General features: G+C 41.2%; 1 protein-coding gene across 4 annotated transcripts in view; it reads right to left on the reverse strand.

Moving 5' to 3' along the window:
- The window catches only part of LOC124595298 (ATP-binding cassette sub-family C member 10), a 365,583-nt gene that overhangs the window by 311,337 nt on the left and 34,117 nt on the right, over window positions 1–20,129 (reverse strand). For 3 of the 4 annotated variants that reach the window (XM_047133987.1, XM_047134004.1, XM_047133995.1), the window contains one exon: window positions 2,132–2,758. In XM_047133987.1, coding sequence (XP_046989943.1) covers window positions 2,132–2,758 — 627 coding nt within the window. Of the gene's footprint in view, window positions 1–2,131; window positions 2,759–14,664; window positions 14,683–20,129 lie in introns of those variants that run through there. The other variant, XM_047134013.1, reaches the window with a different exon arrangement.

Genomic DNA, 20,129 nt, shown 5'->3' on the forward strand with positions numbered 1-20,129 from the left:
CCATCCACATCAACCTTCCTTCATGAGCTGCCAGCAACGGACCTATCCGTTTGTGGCCTCTGCACCAAAGAGATGTGGCTTCCGACACAATTATCAGCAATTAGACTTTGTAATATTTGTTTTTGTTTTCTAATCAGCGATATGCCAGATTTAACTTTTGTGTGTCCCTTCTGCACTCTACCTTTTCTTCGTATTCTCAGGATTTTAACTTTTGCATGTCCCTTCTGGAATTTGACTGTGCCATGTGTAGGGTGTGAACATTTTATTTTGGAATTTTCAATTTACTCTGAAATTTTCAGTGCATCAGCCTTTCAGATATTATTGTTGTGCTTTCAATATTCAAGAAGTGAATTGTTTTCAAACTAATTCATGTCAGTGAAGATTGTTTGTTTGTATTACAATGAAGTTCATATTCATTTTATACCTGGATGTTTTCCTTGTGCTGCCTTCAGTGCACACATCAGAGGACACACCATAAATTGCCTGGCCTGAAACTGCATGCACTCCAGAAAATGTAAAGAAAGTATGAACAGTGCAAATGCTAGCACAGGAAATGGCAATTCGTTATGAGACATCCCATCTCATAGTGACCCAGAATGTGGATGAATGCAACCTTTGTTCTCAACTCGTGCCCCACACTTTCAAACCAGAACAAATGCAACTTCACTTAATGTCTGAGGAGACCTCTTTGAAATGGCAGAGCAAGATCCAGATTTATGGAAAAATACGTCAAGGAAAGTGAGACCTGGTGCGTGAAGTATGACCCTGAAGAATCAAAGTATGGATGTCAGGGTCCAAGGTTGCACAACGAGAGATCTGGCATCAAGACAATGCTAACAGTGTTCTTTGACTCTGAGAGCCTCGTGCACATAGAATTCCTCCCTGAGGACTTCACATTAAATGCCACTACATACATGGCAATACTGAATGCCTAGTGCTACATATTAAGTGTGTACACCTCCAGCATACAAAACAATGCAAGTGGATGCTACTGCATGATAATGCCCAGCCACATATTGTCTTTCGGGTGCAGCAGTTCCTGGACAACAGGAGAGTTGTACCATTCAATTACCCATCCTACTCCCCAGACCTGTGTCCCCCGGACATTTGCTTGTTTCCCAAACTGAAATCATGCCTGAAGGGCAGATATCCAATGTCATGTTACAAACCAACTGACGGCTGTCCCTAAAGGCACTTATGCCAGGAGTTTCCATGACTTGTACAGCCATTCCCTGAATGAATAGGGATTACTTCGAAAGACAGTAATTGCTGTTTCAGGTAAGTCAACAATCCATTCGCAATACAGACACTTTCAGAGAACTTTCTGGACAGAGGGTGTATATATGTACATGTACATGACCTAGCAGCTGGCTTTCCCAGTGCAATAGTTACATTACTGTACCATATTACACTACTATGAATAATATCATGATGTATCCCTGCTTACAAGAATGGTAATTTACTAAATATACTTACATGTGGTTTATTAAGCAGCATCAAATTAGATCACAATTTCATAATTTCTTTCATTATATTAGCGGTATATGTAAAAGGAACTTACAGCTCAGCTGGGCTCAGACAATGATTTCAAATAGAATGTACCATGATGACTGTGATCTAGCATTTCTAGAATGCTTCACCAATCCAATCTGTCAGCCCTTATCACTTTCAGTATCAACAGTAGGCTGCTGATTTTCCTCCATTTACAATAACGATTAATATTACTGCCACTACTTTCTAACATTTGCTACAAACTATTTCCCGAGAAATTCCAAACTGAGATTATGTGGAAACAGTGTCATTCCATAAATTCAGCTCCCCTTGAATTTCTTACTTCTGTAGAAATATTCTGAAATTTGAGAGGGGGCAAAAAGGGATGAAAGTAATGAAAAGCATCATACCACTTGCAAAATATTAGTTTGCTATTTCCCTATGGGTAACGTACAAAATAATGGTGCATATGAATAAAACAGATACTCAAACACCTCTTTCTTTCTCTGTCTCATCATCCCCCCCCCCCCCTCTCTCTCTCTCTCTCTCTCTCTCTCTCTCTCTCTCTCTCCCTCTCTCTCTCCAAAAAAAAGATACATAGACAAGCATATTGCACATCTCTGTCTTAATGTTTTCTGACCTGTCAATGGTGTTCTTTCACTGGCTTCACTCTCAGGAACTTGACAATGCCTGCAGGACTGTCTTCGAGGACGATGACGATATCGTCTGAAATATAGTATTAATGACAGGATATATACAGACAATGAAATCAGTGTTGCAACATCCCATACTAAGCGACCATCATCAGATAATACTGAAGATCGTGTAGACATTATAACCAGGATAAGCTGGGCAACAATAGGTGTAAGAACAAGTGCATTAGGAGGACCAGCTGCAGCACAGCCAGCATGAGCGGCCCAAGCAACCAAACCAGTGCCCGCTGCTAACAGCTCTGACAATGGTTGAGGTTGGAGAATGCGTGCTGCCAGCAGCCGCGATGGGCCTAAGAGTGCAAGAAGCAATGAAGCTGGCACACGTGCAGCTGCACCAGCTCCAGTCCAAGTCTGTAGACCTCTAGACTTCCCCCACTGATAGGCAGAAACAGTGGCAAGTACAGCCAATGTAGGTGTTTGCAACATAACTGCCTGGAAGCAACGGCCAACATCACGCATCTCGGGATTCCAAAAGCTTGAATCTTCTGACCCACACATGGACAGCCAGATTTCACCATCATGAGTCATGTCTAGGAGTCTGTTTGGATTTCGCACTGCAAAGAAAAACTGCAGCTTAAAAACTATTTTCTGCAAGATCATTAGTAAAAATCAGAGGGAGAAATTAGAAGTTTACACATACTTTTTGTAAGGTCATTACATGATATTTGAAAATATATTAGTAAGTGCAATGACAGGTAACATATGAGATTAAAATTTATGTTCAATGTAACTGGATAGATAAAAAATCTACTTACCAAGCAGAGGAAGGAAGATGTACACATCTGAAGATTAAGGAAATTTGCTAGTAATTGAGTGGCAGTGGCTCCTTCCGCTGTATGAGGAAGAATAAAAGATATACAAAATTATATGTCCTCGGTTCTCACCATGCACCTGGTTTTAATTTATGTTGATTTCTTCAGTCTCAGCATTTTTTCTCAGGAACTTTTCCTTTCTTCTCTCCCTTTTAGTTTTCTATGCCTTTTATTCTGTGACCTGTCTATTTTTCCTGCCCCCCACATCCAGCACTTATCTTTCCACTCTTCTTGACCCTTGCACAATGTTTTTTCAGTAAGCTATGTCTTGTTTATTACCCTGTCTTCCACCTCTGAGCTCTCAGGTTTTCAGATCTCATCCAGTGCAGTCCCCACGAGTCTTTCCTCTCATCCAGGCTGATAAGTCTTCCTTGATCCTGGGCTCTGGACTTTTTCAAACTATCCCCATTTCCTAAACCTCAGCAGTTCTTTTCCTTCATCCCTCTTCTTTCCACTTCAACCCTTCTGCTAGAAGAAGGAGCCACTGACTCTGAAAGCTTGCAGATTTCCTTGACCTTTGCATGTGTGTTTTCTCCTGCTTTCGCTTGGTGAATAGATATTTTTATCTATCCAGTTACATTGTATTTTCAAAAATTCAAAATTGATTATTTTCACTGAAATATGTTCAATATAATGAAAATATTACTTGGCAACCAATGAAATAAATGTTCACTACAAGATAAGTATTTATGGAGAATACAATAGCCAGAAATAGTTCAGTTTAATTAATTAATGGCAGGAGTAATGGCAATAACTCACTGTGTGGTTGAGGCATTGAGTGTTTGATACGCTCACAAACAAGACTGAAAACTATACAATGAGTTGTTCCATTTACTCCTTCCATTATTCACACTCAACCAATGAGGACTTCTCATTAGCACATTCATTTAAACCAATTATTTATCCAAGGATCACCATTAACACATTGATATGTGCACAGACATAACAGACTGTGTGCAATTGACAAAAAAGAATGGGAAAGCCACCACAGTGTTTAATTCTTAACCAAATAAATGCTAAGGTTACATATGTTGTCCTGATTAATTTCAAACCAAGAACATCAAAAATATTCTATGAGACAGCAGTAACTACAGGGTGAACTTTCAGAAACAGAAGTGTATTAAACAGAGCACACACAAAAATAACTACGTCATAGTGATAGACAAGTTTGTAGGCAAAATAATCTGGCTTTAGGAATAGGCTATCCGTGTACTGCTGCATACCCACAATATAATAACTGCTGTACTACAGAGTACACTGAATTATAGTGAGTGTTATAGTTTGTAGAGACATTATAAATATCAATTTTTCTGACCTCCAGAAAATGAAAAGCAGATGGAGTCATTAAGATGAAAACATTATGAGGAAAGTAAATGGGAAACTGGAAAAAACTATGGCCTTTACTCTAAGATTTGATTCTATAGTATTTCCTGCATACATTAAGGAAAGTCCTTTTACGAATAATGGTATAGCCATACATCGCAAATCAAACGAGATACTACACGTGCTAAAAGTTTTGTGGTGCATAAAACCAGTCCTACGTGACACACAAATATGTTAACTATTCAGGTGACCATTCAGCTTAAAGCAATGTCCAATTTTTGTACAGGAAAAGGGGAGTCAAAATAACAAGGTCTCCAAAATACCATATGCTGAAGTAAGGAAGCAGTTAAACCAACACAGTATCCCACTTTCAAAACAATTTTTGTTACAGAACTGAAAACCCCAGGTATTGAGGTGATTGTCTTTAAATCTACATAGAGACAAACCCAACAACTAGAAGGAACATATCTCATATCTATTTGCAAGTATATGTGCAAAAAGCGTCCAACCACTAACTCTATGGTCATGACCAAGACAAAGGCTGATGTTCAACAAATGCAAATACATGTATCTGTTAAAATCAAACAACAGAAAATCCAGGATGGAATGTAACAATATTGTGAAACGGAAAGTTGCCACTTGCCGGATAGCAGAGATGCTGAGTCTCACACACACACACACACACACACACACACACACACACACACACACACACACACAAGATTGCAGTCTCAGGCAACTGAGGCCACACTATGAGCAGCAGCACCACTGCATGATGAGAGTGGTGACTGGGTGGGGGTAAGGAAGAGGCTTTGGCAGGGAGAGAGAGAGATAGTAGGGTAGGGGTGGTGGATGGTGACATGCTGTTGGAGAGCACTCAGGGACGAGGTGGAAAGAGGGTAGGGCAGCTATGTGCAATCAGGAGGTAGACGGAGGGCAGTGGAGAGGTGGGGAGGGGGCGGGGAGTGGATAGCAGAAAAGGAGAGAATTAAAAAGACTAGGTGCAGTGGAGGAATGAGAGTTGTGTAGTGCTGGAATGGGAACAGAGAAGGGGCTGGATGGGAGAGGACAATGACTAATGGAGGCTGAGGCTAGGTGGGTTACAGGAACGTAGGATATACAGCAGGGAAAGTTCCCACCTGCGCAATTCAGAAAAGCTGGTGTTAGTGGGAAGGATCCATATGGCACAGGCTGCCAAGCAGTCACTGAAATGAAGAATGAATGACTTATTGGTCAGCATGCTCAACAACAGGGGGGTCCACTTGTTTCTTGCCTACAGTTTGTCGATGGCCATTCATGTGGACAGACAGCTTGTTGGTTGTCATGCCCACATAGAATGCAGCACAGTTGCTGCAGCTTAGCTTGTAGATCAGATGGTTTCACAGGTAGGCCTGCCTTTGATGTGACAGGTGGTGTTCGTGGCCGCACTGGAGTAGGTGGCGGTGGGAGGATGTGTAGGACAGGTCTTACATCTAGGTCTATTACAGGGGTATGAGCCATGAGGTAAGTGGCTGGGAGCAGGGGTTGCGTTGGGATGGACGTGTATATTGTTTAGTTTGGTGGACGGCAGAATACCACTGTGGGAGGGTTGGGAAGGATAGTGGACAGGACATTTCTCATTTTAGGGCATGAGAGAAAGTTGAAACCCCAACAGCACAACACTGTCCACCATCCCTACCCTACTATCCCCCCCCCCCCCCCTCCCAGCCTGCTCCTTAGCCACACCCATCGCCACAACCTGCTGCTCACAGTGTGGCCTCAGTGGCCAGAGACTGCAGTCATGTGGGTGTGACTTGCGTGTGTGTGTGTGTGTGTGTGTGTGTGTGTGTGTGTGTGTGTGTGTGTGTGTTTTGTGTGTGTTTGTCGTCAAATTTTGATGAAGGCCTTACTGGCCAAAAGGTATATGTGTGACAGTCTTTTTGTTGTGCCTATCTGCAACTCAGCAATTCTGCTATATGGTGAGTGGCAACTTTCCTTTTCACAATATTGTTATGTATCTGTTAAAATATTTAATCTACAAACTCTGCTACCTTAATGACTAATGACACACAATTTTTCTCCTCCTCTGAGATAATGAGAAGAAGAAAACTAACTCTCTCTCTCTCTCTCTCTCTCTCTCTCTATCTCACACACACACACACACACACACACACACACTGTTCAGGTAACCATTCAGTGCTCTCTCTCTCTCTCTCTCTCTCTCTCTCTCTCTCTCTCTCTCTCTCTCTCTCTCACACACACACACACACACACACACACACCATTCAGCTTGGAGTAATGATACCAATATCAGTGATGCGGCATTTGACACTGAAGGATTAATGAACAAACAACTCAGTCCCACTTATTTTTCATCCTCTATGGTTCTTTCCCCTTCAAGATGGAAAGAGAAAAAAAAAAAAGTAGGCACAAAAATTTCACCAGTAACAGCTCCCGTTTTAAGGTGCAATAAAAACTGCTTTAGGAATAATGTGGAAGTACAGAAACTCCTGGTGGCTTCTATGTCATTCTGGATATGTCAAGAGAAACATTTTGAAACTTTCCATACACCTGCACTATGGTGTTACAGACTCCGCAGAACAGTTGGTCCTAGTGGAGAAAAGATAAATGTCGATTCACTTGTCTTTCTCAGTAACACCACTAAACACCGTCCACATTAAGACTAACACTCCAAGCTGCACCATCCTGATTTAGGTTTTCCGTGATTTCCCTAAATCGCTCCAGGCAAATGCCGGGATGGTTCCTTTCAAAGGGCACGGCCGACTTCCTTCCCCGTCCTTCCCTAATCCGATGAGACCGATGACCTCGCTGTCTGGTCTCCTCCCCCGAAACAACCAACCAACCAACCAAGCTGCAGCTGGTAAAATATACAAGACACCTCACATTTCAATTTGCTCAGTGTACCTGCCACCAACGGAACCGATACACAGTGCGGCCCTGAGAAAGCTTTTGAGCTAACCTCCCTGACCATTTTGTCTTTTAGGACACTTCAATGCACACAAGGGTCTATGGGCCTGAACCAGCATATGACCCATGAGTCAGTGGTTGAGAATTCTTGTTATCAGATGATGTACGTCTTTGAAAATGAGAGGAATGACACGTTTCAGCACAATATCTGCAACTGTTCTTACATTTAGTTCTCCAGCCCACACAGCTATGTTCAGTAGAAAGTGGTGAGGTACCTCCATTTCCTGGTCAGTCTGTTATTCCTAGAAAGAACAATACCCAAAAACAAACTGCCAAAGTGGACCCTTTATAAGGCAGACTGAACACTGTTCAGTCAGCTGGCTGCATTTAAACACCCAAGACAGCATCCAAAACTGGATACTCCACATAATATTATATTATAATATTATAATCAACAAAGCTTCAGACACATCCATACTGATCTTTTCACAACTCTTTAGAGAAAAAGAGCAACGTCACTCTGCTATAAGGAAGAGGTGGATGGTGTTGCAAAGGTTCAAGAACAGTCCATACACAAACTTACATTTTTTGAGCTGCAAAGGCTACAGTATACGGAATAATTAAAGATAAAGAGTCACAACATGTCTTCCTGAAAAACATTAAATGGTCCATAAGCTGCATAAGAATGTGGAACAACCAGTAAAGCAAAACTCTACGCTTAATCTCAAAAAAAGTTAGAAGATCGCTCACAACAAAAATACACTCCTGGAAATTGAAATAAGAACACCGTGAATTCATTGTCCCAGGAAGGGGAAACTTTATTGACACATTCCTGGGGTCAGATACATCACATGATCACACTGACAGAACCACAGGCACATAGACACAGGCAACAGAGCATGCACAATGTCGGCACTAGTACAGTGTATATCCACCTTTCGCAGCAATGCAGGCTGCTATTCTCCCATGGAGACGATCGTAGAGATGCTGGATGTAGTCCTGTGGAACGGCTTGCCATGCCATTTCCACCTGGCGCCTCAGTTGGACCAGCGTTCGTGCTGGACGTGCAGACCGCGTGAGACGACGCTTCATCCAGTCCCAAACATGCTCAATGGGGGACAAATCTGGAGATCTTGCTGGCCAGGGTAGTTGACTTACACCTTCTAGAGCACGTTGGGTGGCACGGGATACATGCGGACGTGCATTGTCCTGTTGGAACAGCAAGTTCCCTTGCCGGTCTAGGAATGGTAGAACGATGGGTTCGATGACGGTTTGGATGTACCGTGCACTATTCAGTGTCCCCTCGACGATCACCAGTGGTGTACGGCCAGTGTAGGAGATCGCTCCCCACACCATGATGCCGGGTGTTGGCCCTGTGTGCCTCGGTCATATGCAGTCCTGATTGTGGCGCTCACCGGCACGGCGCCAAACACGCATACGACCATCATTGGCACCAAGGCAGAAGCGACTCTCATCGCTGAAGACGACACGTCTCCATTCGTCCCTCCATTCACGCCTGTCGCGACACCACTGGAGGCGGGCTGCACGATGTTGGGGCGTGAGCGGAAGACGGCCTAACGGTGCGCGGGACCGTAGCCCAGCATCATGGAGACGGTTGCGAATGGTCCTCGCCGATACCCCAGGAGCAACAGTGTCCCTAATTTGCTGGGAAGTGGCGGTGCGGTCCCCTACGGCACTGCGTAGGATCCTACAGTCTTGGCGTGCATCCGTGCGTCGCTGCGGTCCGGTCCCAGGTCGACGGGCACGTGCACCTTCCGCCGACCACTGGCGACAACATCGATGTACTGTGGAGACCTCACGCCCCACGTGTTGAGCAATTCGGCGGTACGTCCACCCGGCCTCCCGCATGCCCACTATACGCCCTCGCTCAAAGTCCGTCAACTGCATATACGGTTCACGTCCACGCTGTCGCGGCGTGCTACCAGTGTTAAAGACTGCGATGGAGCTCCGTATGCCACGGCAAACTGGCTGACACTGACGGCGGCGGTGCACAAATGCTGCGCAGCTAGCGCCATTCGACGGCCAACACCGCGGTTCCTGGTGTGTCCGCTGTGCCGTGCGTGTGATCATTGCTTGTACAGCCCTCTCGCAGTGTCCGGAGCAAGTATGGTGGGTCTGACACACCGGTGTCAATGTGTTCTTTTTTCCATTTCCAGGAGTGTATATAAGATCTAATAGCAACAAACAGACCTGGACTTCTTTGGGCGGAGGGGGTGGGGGGGGTGGGGGGAGGGGGGGGGGGGTGTTCTGCATTGTAACTGGTATTGGTGACCCTGAGCCAGTTGTAGGAACAAGTACCAAAGTACAAAGAGCAACTACAACCAATAGAAAAATTTATGTGTTTGGTAACTGAGATAAGTATAAAGCACTGTCACATTTCAAGGAGGAACTTGAAACATTTAGCTCCAGACAGAGCATGTAGAGGAACTATGCCTCAGCTTGTAAGTGGCATTGATATACAGGGTGAGCACAAATTCTTGCCCTGATTATAAAAATTTATAACAGAATAACCATTAGAAATTTGATGTTGTTACATAGGTTAGTGTTACTAGTTTTTTTAAGACCACTTACATTAGTAAACCTCAACGTGTGCTCCCTTTGTAGCTCAGAGAATGTCAAGACGGTATTCCAGTTCCCGCCAGGTGTTTCGTAACGTGTTCTGCCACAGTACCCACAGCAGCTTGTATCCTAGCCTTCAGTTTGTCGATGTCAGCAACTAGTGTGACGAACACTCTGCTCTTGATATAGCCCCAGGAAAAAAAGTCAAGGGGCGTAATGTCTGGAGATCAGGGTGGCCAGGGTGTTGGACCATTCCTTCCAATCCACCAATCCGGACATTACTCTCCTCTACAGACATTATACTCCTTGACTTCCTTTTCCTGGGACTATATCAAGGACAGAGTCTTCGTCACACTAGTTGCTGCCGTCGATGGACTAAAGGCTAGGATACAAGCTGCCGTGGGTACTGTGACAGAACACATGTTAGGAAACACCTAGTGGGAACTGGAATACCGCCTCAACATTTTCCGAGCTACCAAGGGAGCACATGCTGAGGTTCACTGACGTAAGCACACTTAAAAAAAATTTGTAACACTAACCTATGTAATGGCATCAAATGTAAATTATTATGTCAAATGGTTATTCTGTAATAAATTGTTATAATCAGGACAAGACTTTGCGTTCACCCTGTATACTACAACTGAACAAGGCCCCCGGCCCAACTAAATTCCTACCAGATTTTACAAGGTATTTACAGCCAGGTTGGCCCCTGTGTTAACCATAATTATCTAAAATTACTCAAACAGAAAACAGTGCCAACTTCTTAAAAGGAAGTACATGTCACAACCATCAATAAGAGCGGTAATAGAAATGACTGACAAAACTACCATGAAACCACATTGATGTTGATCTGTTAGAAAATCCTGAAGCAGATTCTGAGGTTAAACATAACTAGGTAGAACAATTTCTGAAAACACTGGTCATGAGAAAATCAACTTGCACTCTTTCTCACGTGAGTTCTTGAAAGCTGTGGTCCAAGAAACTGAGGTAGAAACAGAATTTTGTAACCTCCAAAAAGGATTTGATACAGTTATCACAATGCTTATTAATAATTATGATCATGTGCAGTATCAAATGAAATTTGTAACTGGATTGAGGATTTCTTGGCATAGAGGATGCAACATGTTATCTTGGATGTTGAGACATCAACAGATGCAGAAGTAACTTCAGCTGTGCTCCAGCGTAGTGTGTTCGCACACTTGCTGTTCATATTTTGAATTAATGTTTGTAGAAAACATCAACAGTACTCTCAGACATTTTGCAGATGGCTCTATTATCTATAATGAAATGTTGAATGTTGCACAAATATCTAATTAGATCTTCAAAAGGACTTCCAAATGCTGGTAATATTGGCAACTTGCTTTGAAAGTTCAGAAATGTAAAACTGAGCTCTACACAAAGTGCAAAAACATAGTATCCTCAATCTACAATATCAATTAGTCATAATTGGGATACTTCAACTCATACACATACCTGAGTTTACTAACTTGTAAGAATATGAAATAGTGGCAGGCTTAGTAGACATAGTGGAAAATGCAGTCAATCCAAGACTATTCCTTACATATAGGACCCCTAACAAACACAGGTAACAATGGATATTGAACGTATATTTAAAAAAAGGCAGATTTGTTTGATTCATGGGAGAGAGTCGCGGAAATGCTGAAAAGCCTGAGCTTGTAAAAACCCACTGACAATGTTTTAAGGACAACTATTCAGTGGGATGTCTACGAATATACTGCAGGCACTTAAAAACTGAATCCCACACGGATCACGAAGACAAGACTAGACTAATTCCAGTGAGTACCAAATGGATTTAAGCTGTCAGTCTCTCTATTTTCGTTATCTTACTGGAATAGGAAGAAATGTCAATGTGTGGTACAATGGAAAGTATTCTCAGCCATGCACTTCATGATCAGTTGTAGACTTTACTTGTAGGTGGAGGATTTCAGCCCAAAATTGGACAGTTCACATGACACTGCTGTTTGAAACAAGAGCACAAGCCAAAATCATTTCAAGGATGGGGAGAGAAATCAGCCATGCCCTTTCAAACAAACAATCCCAGCATCTGCCTGGAGAAATGTAGAGAAATTGTAGAAAATCTAAATCTGGATGGTTAGACACGGATTTGAAGCATCATCCTCCCATTTTGTACAATGGGATGATCATAAAGACACAAGAGACCACCCAACAGCACAATATAATACCTTATGAGTGTCAGAGATTGGACTTTTGTACATACTACCACAGTGTGGAGATAAGGAACTTAATTTTGACACTGCAAATGAGGAAAAATACAAGCAATGTTCACCATGTGAGAAGTACACACTGGATTGACTGCCTCTCATGCACTGCTCCATAGGGATACATGATTCATTATACATATTAAATCAGCAATGTTGTGCTTACCTTTCTGAACCAAACTTGGTCTGGAGGGACATATCATGATACAAGGAGGGAAGCTGCCATGACCCTTCTCTTAAAATCAGTAAAGGATAACCTGCATTGAAGCAACTACCATAGTTTGGCCTATGTGAGTTGCCTCTGAAAGCCCTTGAACACTTTGCTAACAACTATCTAGCCTAGGTTTTGAAAATAAAAAACCTAATCAACAACATCCAGTGTAGTTTCAAAACATGATAATCTGTTCTGGACAATTTGGCACACCTAGAGCCAACAATACAATGCTTGTTTCTGAGCAAACAACATTACATTCGGGTCTTGTTTGACATGCACAAAGTATATAATACTACTTTGTGGCACCACATCATGGTGCTTCCTTGGTCACCTCCTCCACTTACAAGGGAACCTCCCCATCGCACCCCCCTCAGATTTAGTTATAAGTTGGCACAGTGGATAGGCCTTGAAAAACTGAACACAGATCAATTGAGAAAACAGGAAGACGTTGTGTGGAACTGTGAAAAAATAAGCAAAATATACAAACTGAGTAGTTCATGGGTACATATGCAACATCAAGGACAACAGGATCGCAGGAGCGCCATGGTCTCGTGGTAACGTGAGCAGCTGCGGAACGAAAGGTCCTTGGTTCAAATCTTCCATTGAGTGAAAATTTTTATTTTTTATTTTCAGTTTATGTGACAAACTCTTATGTTTTCATCACTCTTTTGGGAGTGATTATCACATCCACAAGAAAACCTAAATCGGGCAAGGTAGAAGAATCGCCAAGTGTACAAGTTAAGTGGGTCGACAACATATTCCTGTCATGTGGTGCACATGCCGTCACCAGTGTCGTATAGAATATATCAGATGTGTTTTCCTGTGGAGGAATCGGTTGACCTATGACCTTGCGATCAAATGTTTTCAGTTCCCATTGGAGAAGCACGTCCTTTCGTCTACTAATCGCACGGTTTTGCGATGCAGTCGCCAAACACAGACACTACACTTATTACAGTGAACAGAGACGTCAATGAACGAACGGACAGATAATAACTATGCAAAAATAAATAAAGTAAAATTTTCACTCCACGGAAGACTTGAACCAAGGACCTCTCGTTCTGCAGCTGCTCACGCTACCACGGGACCACGAAGCTCCTGAGCTCACATTGTGCATGATGTTGCCTATGTGGCCCATGGACTACTCAGTTTGTATATTTTCTTATTTTTTCACAGTTCCACACAACTTCTTCCTGTTTTCTCAATTGATGTGTGTTCAGTTTATCAAGGCCTATCCACTGTGCCAACTTATAAATAAATCTGAGGGGGGTGCGATGGGGAGGTTCCCTTGTTAGTATGATCCTCTCTCGAAATATGCTGTTTCGAACATGGAGTCAAGACTTGTCTCCTTGGTAATTCCTCACAAAACAGTGTCTCTTGGGGAAGTTCCTTTAAGTTTTAAAATGTTTACAACATGGACCAACAGAGTACCAGAGTACCACATATCATACCCTGTCTGTAGCTAACTTTTCAAATTTTTGTTCATACTTTAGCCCTGGAACCCAAACCTGTCAACTGCAGTTAACACTTAAAAAGCTACATGAATGGATGGAGAAACCAGTATTTCACTTTTCTATTTTGGGAAAAAAGTAGTATGTGTTTATGATAACCGGTATCTACCTTACTTTGCTCTAAAACTGAGTTATATCATTCCTGATTTTAAAGAGTCATTGTGTTTTCTGAGCCTTATATTTTATAATAAACTACCTCATCTATAGGATCTCATGGTAAGACATGTCAAAGCCTTGAATATTCTATTAGCCTGAAGAGAAACAACTGAATAGGAGACAAATCTATTTTTGAGGAGGCTCACTTGGTCTCATTTGGATTACAAGTGCATTATATATAGATCTGCATACCATTCATACCTCAACTGACTGCATCACAAAGGTGTATGGTTTGTTACTGGGGCTTACAGAACAGGTCCTACACCTACCCTGTGAGGAAAGGCAGGGAAGCCATCACTAACCACTCAGTGACAACTACTAATAGCGCACAATTCCTATGAGATCAATATGTGCATTAGGAGGCAGAGTGAAGCAACATTTGATCAAACTGTGCCTGGCAGACAAGAACATCTTGGCGCATGTTTTGAATAAATTTCAGCCATGATTATTGATAAGGTCCAGGTTGATTTTAGATCCGAGAGAGTACAGGTAGTTCTAATCTCTGGACAACATTTCTAAGATCTAATTTCATGTCTTAAATAAATACTACAATTATACAGTAGTGCAGACTGATGGGTGCAATGATGGGGACACAGCTGACTGTTCCATCTATCTTCTCCACCTGTGCCCTAAGAACAGATCTGCTAAATGAATACACATTGTTTGATACCAAGTTTCATGCAATACTGAGGGCACTGGAGTAGCTGAAATATACTCAACCTCTAATTCTCTAAGTGATTTGCAGGGCATTCAGTGGCTGTATTTAGTGCATAAATCCTCCAGATGCTCTCTTCCTTTTGCAGGCATTGGGGAAGGTGATGTCATTCCGCTAGTTATCATGCCACATGTGAATCAGGACAAATGAACTGGTAGATACAGCAGCTAAAAGATCATGTAGTTTCACTGTGCAAACCCCCACAAATAAAGGTGGTACTGTTGAGTAATTATCACCAAATTTCGAAAAGAATAGAGGTTCCTCCAGTGTTAAAATGTCAGCTCAGCCACCTATTTAGAGTGTAAAAAACATTAGAATTACAAGTTTTGAAGATCAAGCCTTCATCACCAGAATGATCATGCAATAATCTCTAAATGTGACCAATATAGAACACAAAAAAAGAGCATTAAAATAATAAATAATGTGGCAGCTTCCCTTGCAGCCATGTCCTCTTATTACATACATCCACATCACTTAACTGTTAAAATAGATTAATACTGAATTCCATATGTTGTCCTGGGTACCGGCAGCATCATAGTAACAGGCATACACATACATAGCCCTTGTATCTTCCTGTATGCCACATCCCCTCAAGCAAGCATAGGGAGATACATGGCTCATAGCTGTCACTGTGACACTGCCAGTACCCAGGACACACATGGAATTCCATTCTAAACTATTTTATTGATTGACATTGATGTGGATGTACATCTTAAAAGGAAATGGCTGCAAGGGAAGTAGCCATGTTATTTTATTATTACTTTTACAGTACTTGTTTATGTCTTATATTGGTCACTTTTAGAAATTCTTGTACGATTACTCTGGTGATGAAAGCTTAACATTCTAAACTTGTAAATTCTAGAGTTTTTCCATTGTGAATGAATAGATGGTTGAACTGAAATTTTAACACCAATCTTATCAAATATGGATAAAAACAAGCTTTTACACCATATTTGTATGCACTAACTTCAGTATGACACATTTTATTTCATTGTACAGTACTTTATTTGTTGACAAGATAACATTTCTACATGCAGCTAAGGACTTTGCCTTTATTCTTGATGATGTTGGAACAAGTGTAAAGCAAGCATAATAATTTGTGTAACATCAAGACTCCTCCTTACACTGTCAGGCCAGATACTGATGTGCATGGGAGGGGCTGGTTCTTTCTCATTTTTTAAATGAGTCAGGCAGCCAAAATAAACAGAAAACCAGTTTAAGTATGGTGTTACTGTTAACTGTTTGGTCTCATCAATTTTATGGGCAAATATGAATATGGAACTAAAAATTTATTTTGCTGTCAGTTTCAATCACAAATGTGACAGAAAACTGTGCAGAAACCTTAGCATCCCAAGCAGTAAACAATCACAACAACAGAGTGGCCTGCAGAGTATGAATCAAGATGTACATGATGGTGGACATGACCATTTTTAGTCGAATCAGTAACTATAAGATCAAATCTGATGCAATAAAATGTTATATTCAATAATAACTATGCAATCAAACACAAGTTGAGATATCATCATGCATATCATTAATTCCTGTTTCACTACATAACAGAAAACATACACCGAATGTTCCTATTTTGAATAAATAAAAGATCTATTTAAAAAGTGAGATGAAAATACAACAACAGTTGACAACTGCTGTTCTACTGTTATAATGTGAGATGTGTAGTACATACTACACTATTATAATGTAATTGGATAGATAAACAATCCTCTCACCAAGCAGCAGCAGGAGCGCACACACCCACAGAAAAAGGTTTTACATACACAAGCTTTCAAAGCCAATGGCTCCTTCTTCTGGCAGAACTGAATGGGAAGGAAGAGAGAGGAAGGAAGAGGGAGGGAGGAGGTAGAGGAGGGGAGGGAGGAAGAGGGAGGGGGAGGAAGAGAGGTGAAGGAAAAGGACTGGAGATGTTTAGGAAAAGGGGTGGAGTTTGGAAAAGTCACACAGAACCCTGGGTCAGGGGAGACTTACCAGACAGGATGAGAAGGAAAGACCATACTATTTGGTATTTTATTTATTAAGGTTTACTGTAGGTACTGTTTTTATAATACAGCTGGTAGTAATAACATCCATGATAGAATCTCAGTTTGTATTTGTTCATAACATATTTTTGTGTCAGAGTTAACACAATGGTAATTTCCTCCATCATGATTGATCAAACATAGGGATGCAAAACTGATGTCTGTACCTGTGAACAATCATTTATGATTGAAACTGGTAGCAAAATAGAATTATTCATTTAAATAGCTGCCTTTTTTTTCAACACAAATTCTTTAAATATTTTTAATAGATATTACCAATATCCCCTTGTCCAATGTTGTGTTAAGAACTTCAACATTTACTCTCAATCAATTATTTATTGATCTGCTATTTTCTTTTAGAGTATACAGATACTTTATCACATCCCTTTTGGAAAAACAAAATTTGCAGGGTTTAGTATTTGCCTGTCACAGTTTTCCCTATGAGCAGCTGTCACAACCTCTTTTGTGACACTTTCCCAGGACAGCAAAATCCACATAAGCTATTGCTTAACTGGTAACTACTTCTAATAGAAACTGCTCTCTTCTGAAACGTTTAGGTTTAATTCCTCATATTTTTGTAATCCACTTTTTCTGTTACTTTCATTTGTCTTCAGTACTTTCACTACCATTTACAAGTATATATTTGTGGTTTGAACACCACAGTGCTTTGCTAGGCATGGTCCTGTTGGAGATGGTATGCCTGTCTTCCTGTGAGTTTTGAAATTATAAAGTGTTATAGGGGAAACTACACTTTAACATGGACGCAAAACCATGGTATAAATTGGCATTTTTCCGTAACACATAAATGCCCAGTGCCAGTAGTGAAAGAAATGATAAGTGACAGAAAATGGCCTAGCACTGTCTGGGAATCTAACCACACACCTTTGGATTTGCAGTAGGCACTTACCTACGAAGCCACACATTTGTACATAAAAAACTGTAGCATTTTATTTCTACATCAGGACCTGCTGATCTCAAAACCAGAAATTCTGGAGTCTTTGATGAAAATGATATAGGACTGATTCTTTTAAAATAATATTAATTTTACATGTCAGTTCCCCTGTACTTGTCAGTTTTACACATTAAAACATTTGGTTTCTGATGGTACTACAACTTCTAGCAGATAATGTTCAAATGCTGCAGGGATCTATACACTCTTCTATCCAAGTGATGTAACTGCATTCCACTGCACCATTAAGACTGCAACAAGATATATAATAAAACTGAACAAACTAATGTACTTTCTTTCTGGGTTTGCTGCACTTCAGCCAGAGAGGAAACACAAATCACTGAATAAAAAAGATTGGAATGAAGTATATTTCGAGTATTAAAATTAATAATGAGAACAGCAATAATACTCATACCTGGAAGACAACTATAAGACAACAAATAACAGGCATTGAGAGACAAGACAAAATTACTTGCTGTTTATTCTCCTTTCATTCTCAATTGCTATTGTAGGTATTACTTCCTGACTATCCTATTTTCACTTGTGGATTCACATTCACCTTATTTGTCTGCATATCTTGAATTTTGTGATTTGTTCACTGTATATCTCTTCCTCAAAGAAAAGTGTAATGATCCCCTCAAAGTAACCCTCAAGTGCTTTCTCTTTTCTAATACTATGATCCAGACAGTGTAGTATTGTGCACTTCAAAGTGGTTTACAAAATATTAATTGATATGTAGATGTAGAATTTAATCCCATATGAAAGTGTAAGTCTGCATGCTCATCAGTTTCATATACCCATTAAAATTTCTATTGGATAACTAGAAAGGGAGCAATTATTGATAAAAAATTAAGCACATGAGTTGCAAATATGTGAAGTTAATGAAAGCCTAAAAAAAAAGGTAGGAAGGGGGCACAGTGATTTCACTCAGACCATAGGTCACAGATAAAAAATGTTTCAGAACTTTTATTATGGGTGTTGTACAATGGGGAAATCTTGACTTATTTGTGGGTATTGCTCATCTTTACTCTTTACATTTTCTTTTTTTCTAGTATTGCATAACTAGTGTACTATCATTTACAGAAGCAATATCTTACAGTAAAACTGACACGTGTATGAAAAGGGAACAGGCTCTCAGCAGTCTGTGCAATGTTGTTGTCTGGATCTTCCTAAGGTCCACAAACCCAGTCATCCTGGCTGTCCTATAGTTGCTGGCTTCAAAGCACCCACTGAACGTATATCTGCCTTAGTTGATCATCAACTGCAACCCATAAGACAAAGACTTCCCCTCTATATCAAAGATACAAACCATTTCCTACATCATGTGAAATCCATGCCTGTTCCACTCCCACCACACACCTTGCTTGTCACCTTTGATGCCACCTCCATCTACACCAATATCCCCCATATACATAGTCTGTCTGCTGCTGAACATTTCCTCAGTCGAGCCCACCTGATTTCAAACCTATGACATCCTTCCTACTCACCTTAACCAACTTAATACTTACCAACAACTACTTCAACCTTGAGGGGCACACATACAAACAGATCAGGGGTATGACCATGGGAACCAGGATGGCTCATTCCTATGCCAACCTTTTCATGGGTCGCTTGGAGGGGGCTATCCTGACATCTATAAGTCTTCAGCCCCTGGTTTGGTTTAGGTACACTGATGACATCTTTACCATATGGACTCATGGTGAGGCTGGCCTGTTAAATTTCCTGGAATCTCTGAATAACTTCTCCATATTAAATTTCACACGGTCATATCCAAATCCCATGCCACTTTCCTTGATAATAATCTAATCCTCATCCAAGCAAAGCTACACACTTCCGTGCACACGTCAAACATTCCCTCCCATACAGACTTCGCATTCGAGGCAAAAATATTTATTCTGATGCAAACTTCTTACAGCGATATTCCACCATTCACACCTCAGCCATCAATGGACGTAAATACGCTGGCAGCCTAGTTTAAAAGCAGATTTCCAATCCTAGTACTGCTGTTCCCTAAGAAACAACTACTCAGTATTCTCCTGGTCTTAAAATATTTATCAGCTACTTCAACAAGGCCATGTCTTCCTAAAATCATGCCCCGAAGTAAGATCCATTCTGTTTGAAATGTTGCCCACCACACCTAGAATAGCTTTTCGTCACCCTCCCAATCTCCACAATATTCTTGTCAGACCCTATGCTCCTTCTGCACTCATCTCCCTACCCTATAGCCCCTATGCCTATGACTGTCCCCACAGCAAGACTTGCTCTATGCGCCCACCTGCCAGCACCTGTACCAGCCACCTGTAACTGGCAAAACATATACTACCAAAGGGAGAGCCATGTGTGAAATGACATGTCATATACCAACTGTTATGTAAACACTGTTCTGCCTTTTACATGGGCATGACTAGCAACAAATTATCAATTAGGATGAAAAAGCATACGCAGAGGGTGTATACTGGCGACGTGCAATATCCTATTGCAGTGCATG

Source organism: Schistocerca americana, chromosome 1, assembly GCF_021461395.2.
Source record: "Schistocerca americana isolate TAMUIC-IGC-003095 chromosome 1, iqSchAmer2.1, whole genome shotgun sequence".
NCBI classification, from domain to species: Eukaryota; Metazoa; Arthropoda; class Insecta; order Orthoptera; family Acrididae; genus Schistocerca; species Schistocerca americana.